General features: G+C 37.1%; 1 protein-coding gene across 1 annotated transcript; it reads right to left on the bottom strand.

The window, feature by feature from the left end:
* Positions 1 to 1,011: 1,011 nt before the first annotated feature.
* Positions 1,012 to 3,396, bottom strand: LOC110879630 (probable L-gulonolactone oxidase 6). The gene is given in 4 exon segments (XM_022128137.2): positions 1,012 to 1,739; positions 2,090 to 2,191; positions 2,289 to 2,544; positions 2,644 to 3,396. Coding segments are annotated over 4 exon segments (1,764 nt in total). The 5' UTR covers positions 3,322 to 3,396.
* Positions 3,397 to 26,390: the final 22,994 nt, after the last annotated feature.

Below are 26,390 nucleotides of genomic sequence, written 5' to 3'. Positions count from 1 at the left end.
CGTGAGCGCCGTAGATTAAAAAGATACTATGGCAACTATGGAGGCTCGAAGGAGGCCAAAAACACAAATTTTGAAACATGTCCGACAATGGCGGAGCAACACCTATTGCCCTGTTTCTCTCTCTCTATAATCACCCAATCCCCTCACTATTAGTTTCTCTCAATACATAAAGGACCATAGATCCCCTGTCGCATGGAACAATCGACGGTGGACAACCTTTGGATAAGAAAAGAATGAGAGCTTAAAGAGAGAAACAAAGGTTGAAGATGACAATGTGTATAAGGGTTTTAAAGCCCCGAAACAAACGTGTCTTCAAAATGAAAGACCACCACACACATTTGAATGCAAATGTGTCACCAAAAAAGAATCCTAACATAAATACAACCAATTTAGCACAACTAACAACCGATGTTGAGTAAAGTTACAAATTTAATGGCGGAGCAACACCTATTGCCCTGTTTCTCTCTCTCTATAATCACCCAATCCCCTCACTATTAGTTTCTCTCAATACATAAAGGACCATAGATCCCCTGTCGCATGGAACAATCGACGGTGGACAACCTTTGGATAAGAAAAGAATGAGAGCTTAAAGAGAGAAACAAAGGTTGAAGATGACAATGTGTATAAGGGTTTTAAAGCCCCGAAACAAACGTGTCTTCAAAATGAAAGACCACCACACACATTTGAATGCAAATGTGTCACCAAAAAAGAATCCTAACATAAATACAACCAATTTAGCACAACTAACAACCGATGTTGAGTAAAGTTACAAATTTATGGTCTATAAATTATACCCACTCCTTTATTTCACAAATAAAAATACATCCTTAAAGTTACAAATTTACAGTATATAAATTATACCCACTCCTTTATTTCACAAATAAAAATACATCATTATTGGTCACCATTATCAAGACAAAGAACATAGACATGGGTATTATATGATTTTAATAGTCCTTTTTTGTAAGGAGATTCAAACTTATAACTTATATAAACCCTAGAGTTCAGCTTTCATGACGATTGATTCGAGACCTGAACGAAGGTACATACCCTTGCATCCTGAAAGACTTTCCCAGGCCTACACAAATAACCTTTTTCGGGTGCACAATGAATGTCCTCTGAGCACACACACAAACCTTCAAGTGCACAACCCTCCGTTACAATGGTTAGACCTCCCTTGAGTCCTAAAACTTGATCTGTCCACTCACTTGAGAATAACCCTAATGGATCATATTTCTCTTTAACCTTCAAAAACTCAGTAGCATTTTTCTACTTCTTGATAGCCCCTTCAAATGCCACATTTCTATTCTTCCCCCAATGCGGTAAACCACCGTACTTAAACACCGCCATTTGTTCGATCTCTTCTAACACGTCTTCAAAAAGTCTTGGAGTTTTGGGATCTTTACTTCTATAATATGTGATGTCGAAATCTAACGAGTCCTCTTGTTCGCCTATGTATGCATTTGAGCCGGTAACATATCTCATAAGGATCCCATTGTATATATCTAAACCGCACAACGATTGTGGTGTGATACTTACAAGCTTTTGTATGTCTTGGATGAAATCTTTAGCTTTAGAAAGTGCAACGCTAATTGTGGTTTGGTGAAAGAATAAACCATTGACTCGAGGATCCCAAGGACATGCAGTTATTTCAGCATCTATCAGGCCTGTAAGGCAACCTCCTGAAGCCTGAAGTCGATTCTGGTATCCAATCACCGGGTATCCCGTGAAGAGAAGACCTACGTGATTAAAAACAGGATTGTCAAATAGTTTTTTCTTTGTAATTATACAATAAAAAGAATAATGATAATGTTAAATGATAATGATGATAAAACATAAATAAATATATAGTCCCATTATGGTTATATACTTTTTTAACAGCCAACAAAAGGTGACCCCATACGTCTGCGATCATAGACAATAATGGGTTGCCTAAGCCCATCATCACCAGTTTGGGGAAAACTCACCGTCCAAAGGCCACTATGCGCGATAAAACCCAAATCTTAACTTCTCCACCAATGTTAATTGAGCTATTATAGCTCATTGGCACTAAATGGTTATTTTAAGACAGTTTTAAAGATTATATTACCATTATTGCTCAGCCCATATGCAGTATTTATTAGAATGTCTGTAGTAAGCTTTCCACCAATACACTTTCCAGTAATATCACCAGTAGCTTCTTGGAGTTCCTCTACGGTATCACCATTAAAAATATGAGTATATATATAACCTTTTACATTTTGCATGGACAACATATGTGCTTGACATCAATGTTTCTAGTTAGTCACCTGTCAATCGTAAGGCAATGAGTGCAAGTGAAGGGGTAGCTCGAAAACCAGGGTGATCCCAAAGTCCATTTCCAGATACATTGGAGGAAACTCGATCATCAATGCGATAAACAACTCGTTTTTGGCTTGGGTACCATATCATGTCCGCAAACTCATGTTGTCTCCCGAACGTAGCGACTTGATCCGATAAGTCCGAATCATTTTTTGTTAAGAAGGTTACAGATCTCTTGAACATGGGTTGTAACTTTAAAGTCACCTGTAGGTTATGAGTTCAAAACGGTTGTATTTAAGTATGTAAAAGGAACCTACATTAGTCACTATTAAAAAGAGGGGACTGAACCAGCTAATAATGTACCTGCGAAATGACTCCGAGTACTCCAAGAGAAACCTTAGCTGCCATCATCTCACCATCCAACTCACCATTTTCTTCTAGAGTTCTCACGGTAGCATAACCATCTTCCTGGCTTCCTGGTGTGACAATCCGCATTTGAACCACATGATCATGAATTGCGCTACCATCGGCCCAAAGGGTGCTACCATGTGCACCTGTGCCTAAAAGACCACCTATCGTCAAGCCCAACCAATAAGGAGTGTAAGGCAAAGCCAACCCACTTTTTGCAGCTTCATCAATGAGTTGCATCAATGTTACACCACTCTCTACGACAACAAGCATTTTTTCTTTATCTATGTTAACAATACGGTTTAGATTCTCCGTACTGATAATGAGTCCATCCTCACCGTCGGGACAAACCAACTTTGGTATACTGTGCGAGTAACGTGTAGCTACTCTCATCTTTCTTTTTTCTCTTGTAGCGTTTGCAACTATGGAGACAATGTCTTCTTCAGATGAAGGGTATGCAGCTTCGGCTGCATGACAAGTGCTACGGTCAGGGAACGCACCATACGAGTTGGTAATGGTGCAGTTTGTAAAATTGTTGGAACATTTAACAGGCTCTTCGGGGGGGTTACCGTTTGCTAATATGGTTATCAGTAAGAACACCCATTTGAGTATCAAAACTGATCTTGATATCATGATGAAAACTCTGCAACGAGGTAGCAAAGGGTTAACAAAGGAGATTTATGCAAATGAAATGCTGCTTACAAGGGTAAAAATGTTTTTCAAGCTGAGGTATATGTATGTATGTCTCTCTATATTATCAACATGTTTTATAGCTAGCAATGTAAGGTTGAGTGCAAAAATCATAAACAGTTAATATAATAAATATAACCTAGTTGATCAGATAGTGATCAAATAAATGTGACTAAGAATATTTGACTAGCCGTAAACATTTCGTATACTTTCACCTAGTTATTTAAACATGCCTAACTTGTTGATTCATTGAACCGGTTGTATTACTAATGAACTTTTCTAAACATTTTTAACATGTTGTCAATTTAAAACACCCAAAAGTTAAAAACATTTTTTTAGTTTAATGCATAACGTATGGTCAGCGACGGATCATGAACTTTTAATCCCAAAACCGGCAATCTAACTAAATAAACTAAACGCAACTGGTTAACAAAAACTAATTGGTTAATAAAACAAGCTAACCGATGACTTCGGTTTACGATGATTACCAAACCATGACGCTGGCACCCTTTTAGTTATCATAAATGAGTTGATCATCTTATATGTTAATGCGTTTGATACCTTAATAAAAAAGGATTTGGGATATATTATATTGGGTATATAGTAGTTACGCCCAATGATGAGTACGAAGGCCAGGGGAGTTTTAAATAAAAAAAAAACCATAAAACCATTAATCTAACCGAATACACTTACACTGAACTAGTTAACAAAAAATCAATTTGTTAATAAAATAGATTAAGATGACTTCAGTTGAGGATAATTACCGAACCATGCCTTGACAGTGTCTGTGTTTCCCGCCGTAGCGCGCAAGTACCTTCTTGTGATGATAAATGAGTTGAACTAACATGTTAATCCATTTAATAGCTTAATAAAGAGGATTTGGGATATATTATATCGGGTATTTAGTAGTTATGCCCGATGATGAGTACTAAGGCCAGTTAAAGTGTTTACGAAATCGAAGAGAGGGCTTGCCAATATGAAAATGTACCCAGGAGGGCTATTTCAATAGTAGCATCTAAAATGCCTATACAAGCTCAATTCATCATTTGGGGACCAAAAAAATAAGCCTTAAAAATAGAGGGTGCAAGTTTCTTTTTTTAACAAAGAAAATATATTTTTTCTTCAACCTTTGTATTGTAAAAAAAACAGATAAAAGTGAGATGGTTCAACCTTAGACTCATTTGAATGTAGCATATTACAGCGGGGCTCAAGAATTAGAATTGATGTGTATTTGAATCATAGGAGGTAGCAGTCAATTATATGGTCATATTGGTGACGTTGTTTTTGTTGCGATAAAAGACACATTTTTGAACAAATAAAGTATATATTTTTTCTTTGACCTGTGTATTGTAAAAAAAACAGATAAAATGATATGGTTCAACCTTAGACTCATTTGAATGTAGCAGCTATAGCGAGGCTCAAGAATTGATATGTATTTGAATCATAGGAGCTAGCAATCATTGATATGCTCATATTGGTGACGCTATTGTTGTTGCGATAAAAGACTAATTTCCATACATGCCTCTAGAAAGGGGTCGTCCAAACATGCCTCTAGAAAGATCAAAAGTGGTCATAGATGTAATTGTCCGTACTTATAAAGAACTTAAACGTGACAAGGGTATGGTAATACGATATGTTGACAATGCTGCAATTGTGGTTCATCAAGAAGGAAAACCGGAACTCGAGTTTTTGGTGCGATTGCCAGATAATTGAGACAATTCAATTTTACTATAATAGTCTCATTTGTTCTTAAGGTATTATAAAATGAGACAACGATATGGTTATAGGTTATAGTATGGTATTTAAAACAGATTAAGATTAATTTAGTAGATTTTGTCATATTAATATTCATAAACACATATGTAAAAAAAACATGTGGATTTTATCCAAATTTGGAGGCACCATTCATTTTAATTAATCATGAGTGGTAATACTATCGCTGACATAATAACTTCTATACGAAATGTTGATATGTATAGAAAAGGCGTGGTTCAAATAGTATCTACTAATATTAATACTTTCACAAGAGATTTTATCGAAAATGTGAGAAAACAATGAAAAAACAACGAAGATCCTTTTTTTGTTTTAACCTTACGACATAGAAGGAATAGGAAAAGGACTTATCAAAATCTTTTAAATTTAAAATGGACTAGTTAGACGGGGTCTACGAATCTATTATAACTAACAAAGAATTCCTAGAATTTTAGGCGGAACGTAGGTTTTAATTCTTTCTACCTCTTAGGGTATAGTGACAGACTAAGAGGCTAGATTAAAATGAATAGGCTGAGAAATTTTGTGTTATATATGGTAATTTTTCTAATATCTTAATTGAATTAGGAAACTTTCTTTTGTGTGAAAAATAAAAGAGAAGGGGTGAGTTGTCTAATATAGGGCTCTTCTGTTATGGTTCAGATTCAGATCAAATAGCCAAAGAAAAAAGATTGAGAACTTGAGAGAATTAAGGAAGAAATACGATTCAATTCATCTGCATAAAACAAAAAGGAAACCTAAGGCCTATTTTATAGGCTTACATTATAACTACCAACCCCACTAAACCACTAAAACCAAAACATGGAAATAAACTGAAACAAACAGTACGTGGAGTATGGGCATCCCCTCTACTCCTTCATTTGTCACATGCACATAATAAGTAAACTACTCCTAAAACGTGGCTTAGCTTGCAAGAGTTACATGGTGCACACATCATTCCACCCCGCTTGAATTCACCTTGGCCTCAAGGTGAAGATCGGGATTGTACGTAGGGTCCGTGATCATCATAAGTTGTGGTTTTGAACATCGGTGACCCGGCTTATAAGTTTCATCACAGTAGTAGCATAACCCTTTAGCATGGCGGTCACGTAACTCGGCACTTGTGAGGCGACGAACCTGATTAGAAGCTGGAATCGGAACGGTTAATTATTGGGTTGGTTGTGGACCCAAAAGCCCGGTAGCAGATGAAGACGTTGTGTTTGTAACCGTTGACCCAATACCATCACTAATGTGGAGTTTTTCTTCAACTAATGTAACACCCTAATTACTATTTAACGGTTTTACATATAATTACCAACAATTAGTTGTGTAGATAAGACTACACATACTATAAAAATATGGGTTTATTAAAACTTTTACAAATCATAAGTCATTCGACATAACGTAATTGAATTTGTCGTTTAAAATTTACGACGGGACACTGTGCGGAAGCATGTATCTTTATCGTGTTCGGTTCCCCAATGAGCTTGATCGTCTTCCGGCATCCAAAATGTACCTACATTTCATAAACAAGAAATGCTTTAGTCTTACGGGGGTTATAAACGTGTCTAACGAGTTCTGGGAAACGAAACTGATTTAAATAAATTTTGTTACAGGGTCCCGTTAAATCTCGGGCCTTTTATATACTTTGCTTTCTCAAAGTATTTCTCATCCTTTTGACAAATATTAGATTTATTTATTTAAATCCTAAAATTTACCGGGTAAGTTTTACCACTAACTGTATTTTACCCGTCCTGTAGTATTAACGTGGTTTGATTACCAAACCCGTTTTCGGGGCGTTACAACTAAGCGGGCCAAACCAATTGCATCGGGCAGGGAACGAGGGGTTTTTAGCTTCACCTCCAACCGAACTTCATCTTTGAGTCCTCCCACAAAACACCCTATCAAGAAGGGTTCGGGTAAGTTATCTACATGGTGGGAAAGTCGCTCAAACTCTTCCTGGTAGGCAACCACAGTTGTGGTTTGTTTCAGACGGGACAGCGCTTCAGCGGGGTCCTCGTAATCTGTTGGTCCAAAACGAGCCTGTAAGGCCCGAGAGAACTCGACCCAAGTCATCGGTCCTTTGGATTTTGTGAGCCAACGGTGCCATTGCAGGGCGATACCGTCAAGGTGGAAAGATGCTAGATGTACCTTATCGCCGTCTTCAACGTGTTGGAACTCAAAGTATTGCTCCGCCTGATACAGCCATCCGGCTGGGTCATCTCCTCGGAAGCGGGGAAACAACAGTTTCAGGTAAGGTTTCGGGTTGCTGTTGGTGACCAGCCCACCGCCGCTGCTGGAGCTTGATCCTGACAACCCGTTAGGAGTTTGATTGCGCATAGCTTGGATAGAGACGTTGAGGCTTTGCATTTCTGTCAAGATCCTTTCAAACATAGCATCATGAGCTGCAAACTTCTGGTCGGTTTCGGCTTGGAATTTAGAGTTGGTACGCTTGCGGGTTTCCATCGGATCGGTGCTCTGATACCAAATGTTATGGTTCAGATTTAGATCAAATAGCCAAAGAAAAAAGGTTGAGAACTTGAGAGAATTAAGGAAGAAATACGATTCAATTCATCTGCATAAAACAAAAAGGAAACCTAAGGCCTATTTTATAGGCTTACATAATAACTACCAACCCCACTAAACCACTAAAACCAAAACATGGAAATAAACTGAAACAAACAGTACGTGGAGTATGGGCATCCCCTCTACTCCTTTATTTGTCACATTCACATAATAAGTAAACTACTCCTAAAACGTGGCTTAGCTTGCAAGAGTTACATGGTGCACACATCATCTTCCTCCACTAGTTAATACTTCAAGGAGGTTTTACCTGGAATGAAATAACAAAAATTGATCCATGAAGGTTTAATTACTGAATCACTTCCCAACGACATGTCCAAGGTTTGTTTAGATAACAAAAATATGATTCTAGGCTATGTTTTAGGAACGATAGTTTATACGAATGTTGCCCAGAGATAGAGTCAAATATGAAGTATATCGTAATAATTCAACCAGCGGTAGCATAATTTATCGACTCCGCAACAAAGATTCAAAAGATTAGGTATTTTTCAACTACACCATTTCTCTCGTATGAATAAAAAATTTCAATAAACTTACTTACTTCCAATAAATGGATTCCAAATTAAAGTAAGGAGTGGCAAATATGAAAATAAGAGCTTTTGTTCATAAAATTTGTGAAAATGTTGGTTAATTCATTGTTGGGAGTAATTATAGTAATTTGTTCCAACTCAAGACATAAACAAAGACAAGGATAATAAAACTTGTTAAAGGCCCAAAATATACAAATAAGAGGGGGGGGGGGTCTTTACCTAAACCCATACGTGTTTCAACTAGGCTTAATGTAACTTGTTTATCTGGAAATAAACATACCCATATTTTTCCACCGCGACGTGCATTTCATGTCATTACTCACCATCCTACTTATATTTGTCTAGATGTGTCTGAAGAGCATATTTACTAAAACAAATTGTATTACACCGATAAGATATTCCCTTCATTCTTTCTCTAAGTTGTTTATGGAATCTGGTTCTTTTGAGTTAAAGATCATAGTTTGTTTTGAATTCCATCTCTAATACAGAGCTAGGAGTGAGAGTTTTTTCTCTTCGTGCTCCTCACGAATAAAATCAATTCAAATTAAAATTTTAAATACAATTCAGATATAATATAATTTGAATTAAGATCTACACGTATTTAATTAGTAATAATATACTCAATCACTAATTTCATTTAATCTTAATCAAATCTGTTATTGATTTGTATATCTTGTTTTTATCTGTCTATTATAATAAAAGAAACTAACTTTGGGACATGTGTCACTCAATGAGGGCTCCTTTGATTAAATGGGTACTAGATGCGGATCTAAACCTTGGCCCATGAACAAACATCTGGATCCTATATAATCTCTTATAACCCGTTCCCAAGCCTTATTTTCCTTATTTTCCATCGCCTCATGTTTCCCTTTTCATTTTCTATGTGGAAACCCTAATGTCAAAATCGTCAATCGCACTATCATCCCTTTTCATCTTCTATGTGGAAACCTATCCCTTCAGGCCGTCACGCACCGTCACTCCATCCGGCAAAGTTTCAGGGTGTCGTTTCCAGTTGCTTAGAGGAAGATCCTGAGCTCTGTATGCGGAACGGTGTCGTTCAGTTCCTCTGGCAAAGTTTCAGGTAAGGTTTATTTCTTCTTCGTATAATGTTCAACTTAGGGTTTTATTATGGCCAGATTTGTTCATCTTTTGATGTTAAATTCCACTTCATCAATTTTTATTCATGGAAATTCCGCATATCGGTGGCCATCTGGATCCCTTTGGTCGAGAAAATGGCGTATGCGGAACGGTGTCGTTTCCAGTTGCTTAGGGGAAGATCCTGAGCTCGATGACTTTATGGTTTATATATGACCTTGAAACACTGTTTGTCATTATTTTCTATTTTTTATATTTATAATCATTCATTTAGTGACTTCAATATCATTAAGTGGTGAAGTCTTTAATTGTGTAGGAGACGTACAGTTTCAGGTTTTTAGCATTATTAATAATGAATTTTCATACTCATTTGCAAATATTGAAATACTGTAGATTGGACTGAAGATTATTAATTGCTACTCCCATAGTTCTGTTTGCAAATATTGAAGTATTGTAGATTGGATGGAAGACTGTTTATCGCTACACGACATAGTAAATAAATTATGTCATACATATTTTAAGCAATTGTTTTCAGTAGCCACATTACAGCCTTTCAGTTGATAACGTTATTATTATTACCATATCATGTATGTCTTTTTTCGAGGGCTGACTCAAAACTAATGGTGTAAATGGTTATTTTGTACTACCATAACATGATCTTACGTGTATTAAGTAGAAAATTAATTACAAGCATTAAATTGCTTTCAATATTCATAATCTCATGGACATATGTTTTGAGTGTTAAGAAGGGAATCGTTACTTGGAAACGCCTATTGTCTCAAATTTTGATGCTTATGATAAGTTGTGTTTTTGTTCTACTGGACTTATTTGTTTCATTTTTCCTGTGCTTGCATAGGGGGATACAAGCGTTTTGTCAAGCGGTCATTACTAGAAACTTCAGATTATCTCAAGGACGACTGCTTGAAGATTAATTGTACTGTCGGAGTCATGGTTTCCGTAGTAGATTGTCCTAGGTTATAACACTCGATCAATGTACCCGAGTCTGACCTCGGATCACATTTCGGTACGTTACTCGATAACATTGAAGGTTCGGACGTCGTCTTCCATTTGGCTGGAAAAAAGTTTCATGCCCATAAGTTGGTGTTAGCCGCTCGACCCCGTATTTTGGTCTGTATTCTTTACACAAGATGCACAGAAGCATCATGAGATTGGACTTACTTACATGGAACCAAAAGTTTTCAAGGTAGTATTGTAATAATATAGTTTTTGTATCAACTTTTAACTTTTTTGAATGTGGAACAAATTTATCTGGAAAGAAATCAGATTATTATAAATTTGAATCTTGAATTTATAAAATTCTAAATAAATCAAAATTTTAAAAATCATGATAATTTAAATTTTCTTTCTTTTTTTATTAATTCCAAAACAAAACTAAACTACACTCATTTGTTAAACCGTGTGTACAAGCGGGTTTTAACCTAGTAGATAACTAAATATATATATATATATATATATATATATATATAATAACTCTTTGTTCTTATATTTATATATATAAGAATATTAAAATATTAAAACAAATCTTTCTTTTGTTTAACTCTTTATCGTATTGACCCAATTTTATAATCCAAAAGAATAAAGTTTTCGCAGGTGAATATTTTATCTTTAACGTATGGTATATTTTATCATTCAATTTCATCTATATATATATATGGGTTTACGTAGGTATACTGTGCGAGTAATGTGTAGCTACTCTAATCTTTCTTTTTTTCTGGTGTAGCTTTTGCGACTAATGATACAATATCTTCTTCAGATGAAGGGTATGTAGCTTCGGCTGCATGGCAAGTTCTAGGGTCTGGGAACGCGCAATAGGAGTTGGTAATGATTTTCAGTAACTCACAAAGAACACTCATCTAAGTATCAAAATTGATCTTCATATCATGATAAAAACTCTTCAATTAGATACAAAAGGGTTAACAAAGGAGGCTTGTGCAAATGAAATGTTGCTTACAAGGGTAAAAATGTTTTCTCAAGCTGAGCTATATGTATGTATGTCTCTTTATCCATAATCTATAATACATTATTAATCATTTTAGCCGGATAACATAGTATATTCACAAAATTCTTCAAATGTCTGTTACAATGTTTGAAATATTGGGTACAAATGTTCTATGTAATAGTTTATGGTTTGCCCTTATTTAATACATATGAGATTATTTAATCTACTACATTAGCTATTATCTTACCTATAATACATTAAATTATATAAGATTTAGATTTACATTTAGTATTTGTATTTTCATAACTGAGTATTATTTAAAGAGTAAATTGCCAAAATTGTCCCTGAGGTTTAGGCATGTTTGCCAGTTTCATCCAAAATAATTTTTTTGTGCCAAACAACCCTTCACATTTGACATTTTTTTGTCATTTTATTCCAACTAACTTAGTTTACTTTTTATGTTAAGTTGAAGGATATTTGGATGAAACTGGCAAACGTAAAACCTCAGCGACAATTTGGGCAATTTATTCAAACTCTTTTTAATTTCTTTTATTTAATTAATTTTGTCACACGTATATAAAATGTCACACCCCGGCCGCGTGTAACGTGCAACCGCGGCAGAAACGCCGGGAAGTGTTGTGGACAGAATTAATTGTTTCATAACCATGGCATACAAAGTTGTATTTTATTTATAAACAAGAGTGTTATATTGTCTTAAACAGGAAAACAAAGAGTTCAAAACATAAATAAACTAGTCTATCTTCATTTTTAGTCTCTAAGGCACAGGTCCGCCCTAGTGTCATGATCGTCATCCTATGGAATAGCTCCTGAAAACAGATGTGAAAGTAGGTACGTCAGCATAAAAATGCCTGTGAGATACATAGGTTTTGTGAAAATGGGATTCATGACTTGAGTTTTAAAGAAATGTTTAATAACAGTCAGTCATGAACCTTGTAATTTGTCTTGCTTTGTAAACCATTTGAAAAACGATAAAACCAGATGATATGTATAGATAAGTGTAAGGTTAAACGAGTAACCAAGTAAAATGAGTCGAATAAGATAAGTTGTTTGTAAAAATAATGTCTTGTGAAGAGTATGTTATTTGTGTAAAATGAAATGTGTCTAAACTGAAATGACTTAGATAACGCTACGATATGTAATATTATACAAGCATTTATATATAGGAAGTACCAGCGGCGTATCCACCATGTTTGTATCATATTACATACGCCACGTTACTCCAACCATTTACCCAAACCAACCACCATGTAAATTGTTCATGTATAAATCAATTGTCAAGTGTTATTGTGTAAACCATATCGAAATGTCTATGCTCAATGTAAACCACCAAGTATGTATATCAATGTCAAAATGTTTATGTTTAATGTAGATCATGTAATGTGTACCCAAAATATATCTTGTATGGTAAGTGAGATGTATCAACTAAACCATATGTAAAATGCACAAAACAAGGTGTTGAAGTAAAACATAGTTTAAATCAACGTTATGTTTTGTGGAACAATGCATGCTCTACTGATATAAACATTTATGCGGTATTGTGAAATATGGATACATTCAAGCCTTGAGACTGTGGCGATAAACCCTTAAACAAATTAAAGGTTATCTAAGTTATGTATATCGAATTCGGTCATTCCTTCCAATCCAAACAAACCCAGGATTTCAGGAACGGGAGTTGTCAATTCCTATGGTACCACTACCTACTAACGAATGGCGTGATCAATGTTAATGAATGTATTGTTCCATGTTAAACAAACCAAATGTCATACCAAAATGAGGGCATGTGATGTAAACAATTGTACTAAGTATGCACACAATGGGCATAAATAGCATGAAATGTAATGTGAAACAATGTACTAAGTACGCACACAATGGGCATACATAGCATGTAATGTAATGTAAAGCAATGTACTAAGTACGCACACAATGGGCATACATAGCATGAAATGTAATGAAAAGCAATGTACTAAGTACGCACACAATGGGCATACATAGCATGAAATGTAATGTAAAGCAATGTACTAAGTACGCACACAATGGGCATACATAGCATAATGTAATGAAAAGCAATGTACTAAGTACGCGCACAATGGGCATACATAGCATGAAATGTAATGAAAACATGTACTATAATGTACTAACGAACATAGCAGGTATATGATGTGAAAACAGGGAAAGCATGAAAGTAACAAGTAGGCACATGTGTTTCACCCCAAAACAGTTTGGAAAACAGTAAAAGAGGGGTTCAATGTACTCACATGAACTCCTCGAAAACATGTAAAAGATGGGGTTCTATGTACTCACATGAACTCCTCGAAAACATGTAAAAGATGGGGTTCTATGTACTCACATGAACTCCTCGAAAACATGTAAAATATGGGGTTCTATGTACTCACCTGAGATTGCTTTGAATTCCTTGTGTAATAATCACACAAAGCTAGAGATCACGGGATATCAAACGGCACCTAATAGGTAGCTATATTAATATACCGGACCAAAATCGGAAGGATCGGATAGTATGCGGGTTCGTAAACCAAACGAGTATGGAGACTCGTGTAATATGGTTTAACAAAGCCTACATACTAAAATGAAACCTAAACTAAGTGCTTGCGACCCATTACGACCCGTTTAGGTAGCTTACGCTACCTTAACGTGTCGTTCGCGTAGAACGCGTTTGGAACGCCTAACATAGTGACCACAAGGTATAACCTCGGAAGGTTACAGCTATGGTCACCTAAAGGGTTTGGTCGGATCCTAATGATCGACCAAATGGGTCGGGTTCGAAAGTATAAGCGATGGTTTAGATCGCTTACCTTACGACCCTATATATGCATTATACTAAAGTGACGAGCTAAGCATGTTAGAACATGCTTAACTAAGTTTAGAAAACAGGTTTGGCATCAAAACAAATGGCTTTGATGCTCACGAGTAGTTTGGTTACAAAATACGCAAGAATGCACATTTTGGCCGAAACTACGACTCGCCACTGAGCCTAGATAACGTGGTAATCAGTAGGTATAGTCGCTACGGACTATAACCATCGTGATCACGCTCACGTTATGAAGTTCCATGAACTTCGTGTTGACCATAGGCTGGTCACATAGAAAGTCAAACAAAACTTTGACTTTCGGACTCGAAAAGTGAATAAAAGAACGAAAGAACACTTACGAAGGGTCCCCGAATGCTAATCTAGATCAAAATGGCTCAGGTATGAAACAAAGGTTCCAACTTAGAGCTTTTAGATCAGATTGTGTGAGTTTTTAGCAAAAGGGGGGGTATTTATAGGAAAAGCAAGACCGTTAGGATCGTTTCTTGAATATCGTGCCACGATCTAATCCGTACACTTGTCGCAAAGTTGTGGTGGCTTATCTTGCCCCCACCATAGGGTTTTGACAAGTGGCATTGGCCTTTGGAGAGTTGAAGGGCTGTTACAAGCTGTTTAAACATTGAATCTGGTCCAGAAGGGGCCTCGCGTGACGCCTAGACCCGTCGCGTCACGCCTAGCCCTTATTTCTGTAGAATTTGCAGAAATGGTCCCTGCACATGTTTCGTTGCGTAACGGCACTTCTAACACCCGTCAAACCCAATTTCAAGCTCCGCAATGATGTTAAGACATAGGGAACATGAAATATGCTTGAAAATATCCCGGATGTCGGTTCATTTGGCCGTACGGTTGCGATGTTCGCTTAATTACGACGGAATGCGCATAAGCGCGAAAAATGATCCAAATTGCGCGACGAATGGATTTTTCTCATGCCAAACCCTAAGGCATAATATAAGGATGCTTACATAAATTTTTGGATGTCCGGATGTATTCAGAACGTAAGTTATGCGTGAAAGTGCAAACTTGTGCACTTTTTGACACTTTTAGTCCCTGAATGATCCAAAAGTTTATTTTAGCATACCAAACCCCTCAAAGCCTATTTCTAAGCTATGTAAAGGATATTTATGGTATGTTTAACTTATGGACATGTTCCGGAATGTTCGTTACAGTTCAAATTGGCATACTTTCGCAGTTTGTCAAGTTTAGTCCCTGTAAGCGAATTAACTTGTTTTTGCCCTACCAAAGCCTTCAAAACTTATTTCTAAGTTATGTAAAGGTTATTTAAGGTATGTTGAGTATATGTTGATGTTCCGGAGTATTTGTCGCATTAAACTGAGTACGTTTACGCACCAGTTTGCGTTTAATTCTCCAGAAAGCGATGTAGAGTTTGGAATTGAACAAAAGTCAAAACATGAAAAATGTAAAACACAACCAAACAAACATTGGGATCAAATAACATTGTTTTATTGATAATTGAACTGTTCACAATGATACAAGCACAAATGTTACAGTCTCCCCTACTTGTGGAAATTTCGTCCCGAAATTTATTTAGAGGAAACTCGTGGAAAAAGATGTGGATACTTTGCCTTCATTTGATCTTCGTGTTCCCAAGTAAACTCGGGTCCACGCTTAGATTCCCAGCGAACCTTGACCAAAGGAATGCACTTGCGTTTAAGCCACTTGACTTCATGTCCCATGATTTCCACCGGTTTCTCAACGAATTTCAGTGTTTTATCAACACGAATTTCATCAAGTGGTATGTGGAGGTTCTCATCAGCTAAACACCTCTTGAGATTGGACACGTGAAAGGTTGGATGAACATTTCCAAGTTCAGGAGGTAACTCAAGTCTGTAGGCTACCTTACCGATTCTTTCGACGATCTTGAATGGTCCAACGTATCTAGGTGCAAGTTTTCCTTTCTTTCCGAATCTGATCACACCTTTCCAAGGTGAGACCTTAAGTAATACTCCATCACCGACTTGAAAATCCAAGGGCTTGCGTTTTAGGTCCGCGTAACTCTTTTGACGGCTTCTAGCTGTCTGAAGGTTATCACGTACTTTCTTAACCTTATCTGTTGTCTCTAAAATGAGGGCAGGTCCAGTAAGTTGAGCCTCGCCAATCTCATTCCAGCAGACTGGTGAACGGCATTTTCGACCATAGAGAGCCTCGAAAGGAGCCATGTTGATGCTGGAGTGATAACTGTTGTTGTAGGAGAACTCAATCAATGGAAGATGTGAATCCCAACTACCACCAAAATCGATCACACAAGCTCTAAGCATATCCTCCAGTGTCTTGATTGTTCTTTCAGATTGACCATCCGTTTGCGGATGATAAGCTGTGCTCAGATTAAGTTGGGACCCTATAGCAGATTGCATGGTTCTCCAAAAATGAGAAGTGAAACGAGCATCTCTGTCAGAAATGATGTTTAAAGGAACACCATGTCGAGCTACAATTTCATCCACGTAGATTTGAGCAAGTTTGTCAGCCGAAAAATCCTCACGGATTGCAAGAAATGCGCTGATTTAGTAAGACGATCAACAACTACCCAGATGGTATCGTGACCTTTCTTTGTGCGTGGGAGTTTAGTAATGAGATCCATAGTAATGTTTTCCCATTTCCAAACTGGGATCTCTGGTTGCTCCAATAAACCAGAAGGACGCTGATGTTCAGCCTTAACCTTAAGACAAGTAAGGCATTTGGATACGTATAAGGCAATGTCTTTCTTCATATCAGGCCACCAATACTGAATACGAAGATCCTTATACATCTTATCTGAGCCAGGATGAATAGAATAACGAGACTTATGGGCTTCATCCATAAGCAAGGTACGAAGATTATCTTGGCTCGGGATCCACAAACGGTCCATGAAGTAATACGATCCATTGTCCTTCAATTCTAGAGAAGATGTTATGTGATAAGGAAATTCCTTATCCATCACACCTTGTGATACACAAGCTTGCTGAGTCTGAGAAATACATGCTTAGACATCGGATTGAGCTTGAATAACAGATCGGACACGAACACAATGAAGCTTAGTACGTTCCTTGCGACTCAAAGCATCGGCTACGACATTCGCCTTACCAGGATGGTAGCGAATTTCGCAGTCATAGTCGTTTAGAAGTTCAACCCAACGTCGTTGCCTCATGTTGAGCTCTTTCTGATTGAAGATATGTTGAAGACTTTTGTGGTCTGTGAAAACCACACATTTTATACCGTACAAATAGTGTCTCCAGATCTTAAGAGCGAAGACAACTGCACCCAACTCAAGATCATGAGTGGTGTAGTTTTTCTCATGTATCTTCAACTGTCTTGATGCGTATACTATGACTTTGTTTCTTTGCATCAGGACGCAGCCAAGACCTAATTTAGATGCGTCGCAATAAACGACGAAATCATCATTGCCCTCGGGCAAAGTTAGGACAGGCGCGTCGCAAAGTTTTTGTTTCAAAGTCAGAAACGCTTCCTCTTGTTTGACTCCCCAATCAAATGGCTTGTTCTTCTGAGTTAGAGCAGTTAGAGGAACTGCAATCTTTGGGAAGTTCTCAATGAAGCGGCGGTAATAACCCGCTAGACCAAGAAAAGAACGAACTTCAGTAGGAGTAGTAGGCGTATCCCAATCCTTAATCGCGCTGATCTTGGAGGGATCCACATGAATACCTTGTTCGTTGACAATATGTCCTAAGAATTGAACTTCTTTAAGCCAGAATTCACACTTGGAGAATTTGGCGAAAAGTTGCTCTTTCTTTAGGAGTTCCAAAGTAAGACGGAGATGTTGCTCATGGTCGGCTCGCGTCTTAGAATATATCAAGATGTCATCAATGAAAACGATGATGAATTTATCCAAATAAGGCTTGCAGACCCTATTCATCAAGTCCATGAAAACAGCAGGAGCATTAGTCAAACCGAATGGCATGACTGTGAACTCATAATGTCCATAACGAGTACGGAAAGCCGTCTTGGGAATGTCTTCTTCATGCACTCGAAGCTGATGATATCCAGATCGTAGATCAATCTTTGAAAAATAAGAAGCGCCTTGCAATTGATCAAAGAGATCATCAATGCGAGGTAGGGGATATCGATTCTTGATGGTGAGCTTGTTGAGCTCACGATAATCGATACACATCCTAAAAGATCCATCCTTCTTCTTGACAAAAAGAACGGGAGCACCCCAAGGTGAAAAGCTAGGACGGATAAAGCTTTAGTCAGAGAGCTCCTGAAGCTGCTTAGATAATTCTTGCATCTCAGACGGTGCAAGACGGTATGGAGCTCTGGCAATGGGATTTGCACCAGGTACGAGATCAATACGGAACTCGACTTGGCGTGCTGGAGGTAGGCCAGGTAACTCTTCAGGGAAAACTTCAGAATAATCCCGAACGACAGGAAGATCTGAAATAGACTTACCCTTGCCTTTATCTGATGTAATATGTGTTAAGAAAGCCACATAGCTCTTCCGTAGATACTTCCGTGCTTTAAAACAAGACATGAGTTTGAGACCACCGGCAGGCTTCTTACCACGAACCTGTAGGATCTCGCTTGTCGATGGTGGCACACGAACAATCTTCTCAGAACAAACTATCTCTGCGCGATGCTTAGATAACCAATCCATACCCACAATAACGTCGAAGCTTCCAAGTTGCATTGGCATGAGGTCAATAGGAAAAATATGGTCGTTAAGGTTCAACTGGCAGTTGCGGAAAACAGAATCAATAACAATGGGTTCACCACTGGCAACCTCTACTGTCAAAGGTTTACCTAGTTTCGTTCTAGACACGCGAAGCATTGGCTCAAAAGACAATGACACAAAACTCTTGTCGGAACCCGAATCAAAAAGAACAGATGCAGGCTGATTATTAATAAAGAACGTACCGTTCACCACTTCATTGTCTGCTTGTGCCTCTTGAGCATTCATGTTGAAGACTCGCCCTCGAGCCTGAGCCTGATTCTGGTTTGCATTCTGGTTCTGGTTGGCTAGCCTTGGGCACCGATTTCTGTAGTGGGTCAGATCCCCACAATTATAACAAGCACCAGGTAGGTAGTTTGGTCGTGCAGCCTGACCCTGTTGCTGAGCAGGAGGCTGAGCAACTTGTTGAGCAGGGTTCTGAACTGCGCGATTTTGAGCAAACCGACAAACATCGGCAAGATGACCTGACTTCCCACAGTTAGTACAGAAACGGCACTGATGTTGCGGCTGATGGTGACTGTTGCATCGATTGCACAAAGGTGCACTTCCTGAATAGGGCTTCTTTGCTGGAGGCTGTTGGTTGGGAGCTGCCTGGTTAGCTTGGGCAGTGACAGCAAAATTTTGGGAAGCCTTACGCTTCCTTGACCCCCTTGAGGAACCAGAATCCTTTCCCTTCTTGTTTTGACCTTTCTTGCTATCTTCCTTGTCAGCCGACTGTTTCTTGCCCTTGTCACCCTTCCTGTGTAGTTTATTCTTCCGAATCTGCGACTCAATCAATGTCGCTGATAACTCGATTGCCTGACGGAGTGTGGTAGGGTTGCTACCAGTGATAATGTCTTGTACCGAGTCAGGCAGGCCGTCGATGTACCTTTCGATAGCCTTGTCGAGTGGGGCGACCATAGTCGGGCAAAGTAGACTCAACTCCTCAAACCTATCAGTATATGCCCTGTGCTCGCCACTATCTTGCTTCAGATCATCAAACTCTTTCTCCAACGCTCGTTGCTCATGACGAGGACAAAACTCCCTCATCATAAGAGCTCTTAGTTTAGCCCACGTCTGTGCTAGAGCAACTTCTGCACCACGGTCTCTCATTACCCCATTCCACCATGTAAGAGCCCTCTTCTGAAACACGCTTGAAGAAAGCTCGACCTTGCGATTATCCGGACACTGCACGTGGCGAAAAGTATTCTCGATGCTCTCGAACCATTGAAGAAGCCCAGTTGCTCCCTCAGAACCACTAAACTTGAGTGGTTTAGCGGAGTTAAAATTCTTGAAATTGCATGTACCATTGTTGTTGTTGTTGGCCTGGTTCCATTGAGCAAAGAGATTTGGGAATTGAGCAGCCATCTGCTGCGCAATAATTTCTGCCAGCTTGGCAGTTGCTATCTGGTGTTCGCGTCGAGGAGGCATTCTAAAAGAGGAAAACATGAAAGGAAACGAGTGAGATGATTGGATGAAGAGAATGAGGTGAAACAGAATCAACAAAAGCAATGATGGTGGTTACGCATCGCAAAGCAAACAAGCGACACGAAATGTCTAGTCAAAGTAAGTGGGTCAAAAATAATGTATCGCGAAGACATGTTCGCCTATAAGTGAACACTCACCCCAAGAGTTCCCAGGTAAGAGTGACTGGTCCGATTATGTGGATTATGTGGGTACAGGCATTCACTCTTCCAGTTCGCACGTGTTCACACTATTAAACCCGAAAACCTTGACGAGATTTTGAAAATTCAAAGGGGTTCAAAACCATATAACAGAGGGTTCAAAACCTAGTAATCAATCATCCTAGAACAGATGATAAATTTTCAAAGCGGATTCGGAATCGAGATTCTCGTTGTGGTTATCACCTAAGGATAGGTGATGTGCATGTTTTAAAATCTAAACACAAGATAACTTGTGTTAGGGTCCTAGAAAGTTATAGTCTAGGTCGAAGCATTACTAATAACCTAATTCCCTATAACCATTGGCTCTGATACCAACTCTTCTGTCACACCCCGGCCGCGTGTAACGTGCAACCGCGGCGGAAACGCCGGGGAGTGTTGTGGACAGAATTAATTGTTTCATAACCATGGCATACAAAATTTTGTATTTTATTTATAAACAAGAGTGTTATATTGTCTTAAACAGGAAAACAAAGAGTTCAAAACATAAATAAACTAGTCTATCTTCATTTTTAGTCTCTAAGGCACAGGTCCGCCCTAGTGTCATGATCATCATCCTATGGAATAGCTATTGAAAACACATGTGAAAGTAGGTACGTCAGCATAAAAATGCCTGTGAGATACATAGGTTTTGTGAAAATGGGATTCATGACTTGAGTTTTAAAGAAATGTTTAATAACAGTCAGTCATGAACCTTGTAATTTGTCTTGCTTTGTAAACCATTTGAAAAACGATAAAACCAGATGATATGTATAGATAAGTGTAAGGTTAAACGAGTAACCAAGTAAAATGAGTCGAATAAGATAAGTTGTTTGTAAAAATAATGTCTTGTGAAGAGTATGTTATTTGTGTAAAATGAAATGTGTCTAAACTGAAATGACTTAGATAACGCTACGATATGTAATATTATACAAGCATTTATATATAGGAAGTACCAGCGGCGTATCCACCATGATTGTATCATATTACATACGCCACGTTACTCCAACCATTTACCCAAACCAACCACCATGTAAATTGTTCATGTATAAATCAATTGTCAAGTGTTATTGTGTAAACCATATCGAAATGTCTATGTTCAATGTAAACCACCAAGTATGTATATCAATGTCAAAATGTTTATGTTTAATGTAGATCATGTAATGTGTACCCAAAATATATCTTGTATGGTAAGTGAGATGTATCAACTAAACCATATGTAAAATGCACAAAACAAGGTGTTGAAGTAAAACATAGTTTAAATCAACGTTATGTTTTGTGGAACAATGCATGCTCTACTGATATAAACATTTATGCGGTATTGTGAAATATGGATACATTCAAGCCTTGAGACTGTGGCGATAAACCCTTAAACAAATTAAACGTTATCTAAGTTATGTATATCGAATTCGGTCATTCCTTCCAATCCAAACAAAGCCAGGATTTCAGGAACGGGAGTTGTCAATTCCTATGGTACCACTACCTACTAACGAATGGCGTGATCAATGTTAATGAATGTATTGTTCCATGTTAAACAAACCAAATGTCATACCAAAATGAAGGCATGTGATGTAAACAATTGTACTAAGTATGCACACAATGGGCATAAATAGCATGAAATGTAATGTGAAACAATGTATTAAGTACGCACACAATGGGCATACATAGCATGTAATGTAATGTAAAGCAATGTACTAAGTACGCACACAATGGGCATACATAGCATGAAATGTAATGAAAAGCAATGTACTAAGTACGCACACAATGGGCATACATAGCATGAAATGTAATGTAAAGCAATGTACTAAGTACGCACACAATGGGCATACATAGCATAATGTAATGAAAAGCAATGTACTAAGTACGCACACAATGGGCATACATAGCATGAAATGTAATGAAAACATGTACTATAATGTACTAACGAACATAGCAGGTATATGATGTGAAAACAGGGAAAGCATGAAAGTAACAAGTAGGCACATGTGTTTCACCCCAAAACAGTTTGGAAAACAGTAAAAGAGGGGTTCAATGTACTCACATGAACTCCTCGAAAACATGTAAAAGATGGGGTTCTATGTACTCACATGAACTCCTCGAAAACATGTAAAAGATGGGGTTCTATGTACTCACCTGAGATTGCTTTGAATTCCTTGTGTAATAATCACACAATGCTAGAGATCACGGGATATTAAACGACACCTAATAGGTAGCTATATTAATATACCGGACCAAAATCGGAAGGATCGGATAGTATGCGGGTTCGTAAACCAAACGAGTATGGAGACTCGTGTAATATGGTTTAACAAAGCCTACATACTGAAATGAAACCTAAACTAAGTGCTTGCGACCCATTACGACCCGTTTAGGTAGCTTACGCTACCTTAACGTGTCGTTCGCGTAGAACGCGTTTGGAACGCCTAACATAGTGACCACAAGGTATAACCTCGGAAGGTTACAGCTATGGTCACCTAATGGGTTTGGTCAGGTCCTAATGATCGACCAAACGGGTCGGGTTCGAAAGTATAAGCGATGGTTTAGATCGCTTACCTTACGACCCTATATATGCACTATACTAAAAGTGACGAGCTAAGCATGTTAGAACATGCTTAACTAAGTTTAGAAAACAGGTTTGTCATCAAAACAAATGGCTTTGATGCTCACGAGTAGTTTGGTTACAAAATACGCAAGAATGCGCATTTTGGCCGAAACTACGACTCGTCATTGAGCCTAGATAACGTGGTAATCAGTAGGTATAGTCGCTACGGACTATAACCATCGTGATCACGCTCACGTTATGAAGTTCCATGAATTTCGTGTTGACCATAGGCTGGTCACACAGAAAGTCAAACAAAACTTTGACTTTCGGACTCGAAAAGCGAATATAAGAACGAAAGAACACTTACGAAGGGTCCCCGAATGCGAATCTAGATCAAAATGGCTCAGGTATGAAACAAAGGTTCCAACTTAGAGCTTTTAGATCAGATTGTGTGAGTTTTTAGCAAAAGGGGGGGGTATTTATAGGAAAAGCAAGACCGTTAGGATCGTTTCTTGAATATCGTGCCACGATCTAATCCGTACACTTGTCGCAAAGTTGTGGTGGCTTATCTTGCCCCCACCATAGGGTTTTGACAAGTGTCATTGGCCTTTGGAGAGTTGAAGGGCTGTTACAAGCTGTTTAAACATTGAATCTGGTCCAGAAGGGGCCTCGCGTGACGCCTAGACCCGTCGCGTCACGCCTAGCCCTTATTTCTGCAGAATTTGCAGAAATGGTCCCTTCACATGTTTCGTTGCGTAACGGCACTTCTAACACCCGTCAAACCCAATTTCAAGCTCCGAAATGATGTTAAGACATAGGGAACATGAAATATGCTTGAAAATATCCCGGATGTCGGTTCGTTTGGCCGTACGGTTGCGATGTTCGCTTAATTACGACGGAATGCGCATAAGCGCGAAAAATGATCCAAATTGCGCGACGAATGGATTTTTCTCATGCTAAACCCTAAGGCATAATATAAGGATGCTTACATAAATTTTTGGATGTCCGGATGTATTCAGAACGTAAGTTATGTGCGAAAGTGCAAACTTGTGCACTTTTTGACACTTTTAGTCCCTGAATGATCCAAAAGTTTATTTTAGCATACCAAACCCCTCAAAGCCTATTTCTAAGCTATGTAAAGGATATTTATGGTATGTTTAACTTATGGACATGTTCCGGAATGTTCGTTACAGTTCAAATTGGCATACTTTCGCAGTTTGTCAAGTTTAGTCCCTGTAAGCGAATTAACTTGTTTTTGCCATACCAAAGCCTTCAAAACTTATTTCTAAGTTATGTAAAGGTTATTTAAGGTATGTTGAGTATATGTTGATGTTCCAGAGTATTTTTCGCATTAAACTGAGTACGTTTACGCACCAGTTTGCGTATAATTCTCCAGAAAGCGATGTAGAGTTTGGAATTGAACAAAAGTCAAAACATGAAAAAGGTAAAACACAATCAAACAAACATTGGGATCAAATAACATTGTTTTATTGATAATTGAACTGTTCACAATGATTACAAGCACAAATGTTACATAAAACATAATATACATGCAGTTTTTACAAAAAAATAATAATAATAGTTTTGTCACATAATTTTTATAAATTTTCATCAAAACCACTAACTCAGTTTATTTTTTTATTAAGGTGAAGGATGTTTTAAACTTTATATAGATCAGTTTTATAAAGATAAAACGATATATAAAATAAATATCAATGATGTACAGCACATAACAATCGATTAGAACTTTTAGTATTTAATAAGTGTAGAGATAGAAAAAAAATGTAAAATGATACATATTTTTAAATTTGTTGAGCACCTGAGAGATATGTTGGCAGAAATAAAATATTTATCTAATTAAGATTATGAGGGTAATTAACTAATATTTATTTCAAGTGGTTTAAGTAAAGAAACTTTCGGTTCACGACATTATACTTACTATTTGGTGGATAATTTTAAGGTTTGATAACGATACATCATTTGATGGGGGGAGGGGGCAGTGGCTTCTGTTTTTTGTTAGGAGCGAATTTAAAAGAGTAGAAGATTAATTACAAACTTGGCACATATGATAATATTTGTTTATCTGACATTTTTCTATAAGGTCACTAGCATTTTTGTTTTATAAAATTTAGAGGTTAAAATAGATTTTATTTTTATAAAACTGATGTATATAAAAAATTGGAAATTAATTTTTGTCTTTATAAAATTTAAAAGATCCTTCACCTTAATAGAAAAAAATAACTGAGTTAGTGGTTGGATGAAAATTTATAAAAATTATGTGATAAAATTATTATTTTTTTTATAAAAACCACATGTATATTCTGTTTTATATGTATATATGTGTGACAAAATCAATTAATTAAATAAAGGAAATTAAAAAAATAAGTAAATTGCCAAAATCGTTCCTGAGGTTTTATATTTTACAGTTTCATCCAAATATCCTTCAACTTAACAGAAAAGTAAACAAAGTTAGTGGTTTACATGAAAATGATAAAAATGCCAAAGGTGAAAGGCTATTTGGCACAAAAAAAAGTCATTTTGGGTGAAACTGACAAACAGACCTAAACCTCAGAGGGACGATTGTGGCAATTACTCTTATTTAAATTAAGTATTATCTAACTTAAATACTTATGTATAAAATTACTAAATATAGTGATAATAATAATAATAATAATAATAATAATAATAATAATAATAATAATAATAATAATAATTAGAGTTAATTACATAGTTAGTCCATGTGGTTTACACAAACTAACAATATAAGGTACTAATAGTTTAAAATCACTTCCTAGGGTACTAACTTTCTATTTTTTAAAATATGGGGGTATTAATTACATAGTTAGTCCCTGTGGTTTACACAAACTAACAATCTAAGGTACTAATAGTTAACCAGAGAATTAACGTTAAGTGGAAGGTTCAAATGAGAAGAATTTTTTTGTAAGAAGAAAAAAGAAGAAGTTTCAACCAATAAGAATGCTTCATTTTACTTCATTTAATATTTGCATTTAATTTTAATATAAGGGTATATTGGTAAACTTACAAAAATCATTAGTTTGTATTTTTCCTCTTTCATAACTAACTAAATTAAATTTGTAACTACTTTTCAAAATATATACTTTTTTCCAAATTAAAAAAAACAACTTAATTTGAAGTGTAGAATAAATTACTAGTTGTGTAGGATAAATTGCGAGTTGTGTAGGATATATTTTCGAGATGTGTAGGATAAATTTCGACTGTGTAGGATAAAATTCTATAACGTGTAGGGTATATGTAAGAAAATTTTGATATGTGTAGGTTTTGTAGATTATATGTAGGATAATTAATGATTAATTGACTAATTAATTAAAGAGTTAAAAATTAATGATATGAGTTATAAATGAAATAGTATTT

This window comes from Helianthus annuus, chromosome 16, assembly GCF_002127325.2.
Source record: "Helianthus annuus cultivar XRQ/B chromosome 16, HanXRQr2.0-SUNRISE, whole genome shotgun sequence".
In the NCBI taxonomy this organism is placed as follows: Eukaryota; Viridiplantae; Streptophyta; class Magnoliopsida; order Asterales; family Asteraceae; genus Helianthus; species Helianthus annuus.
Note: the sequence above shows the minus strand (reverse complement) of the source record. Positions and strands in the feature narration are given on the sequence as shown.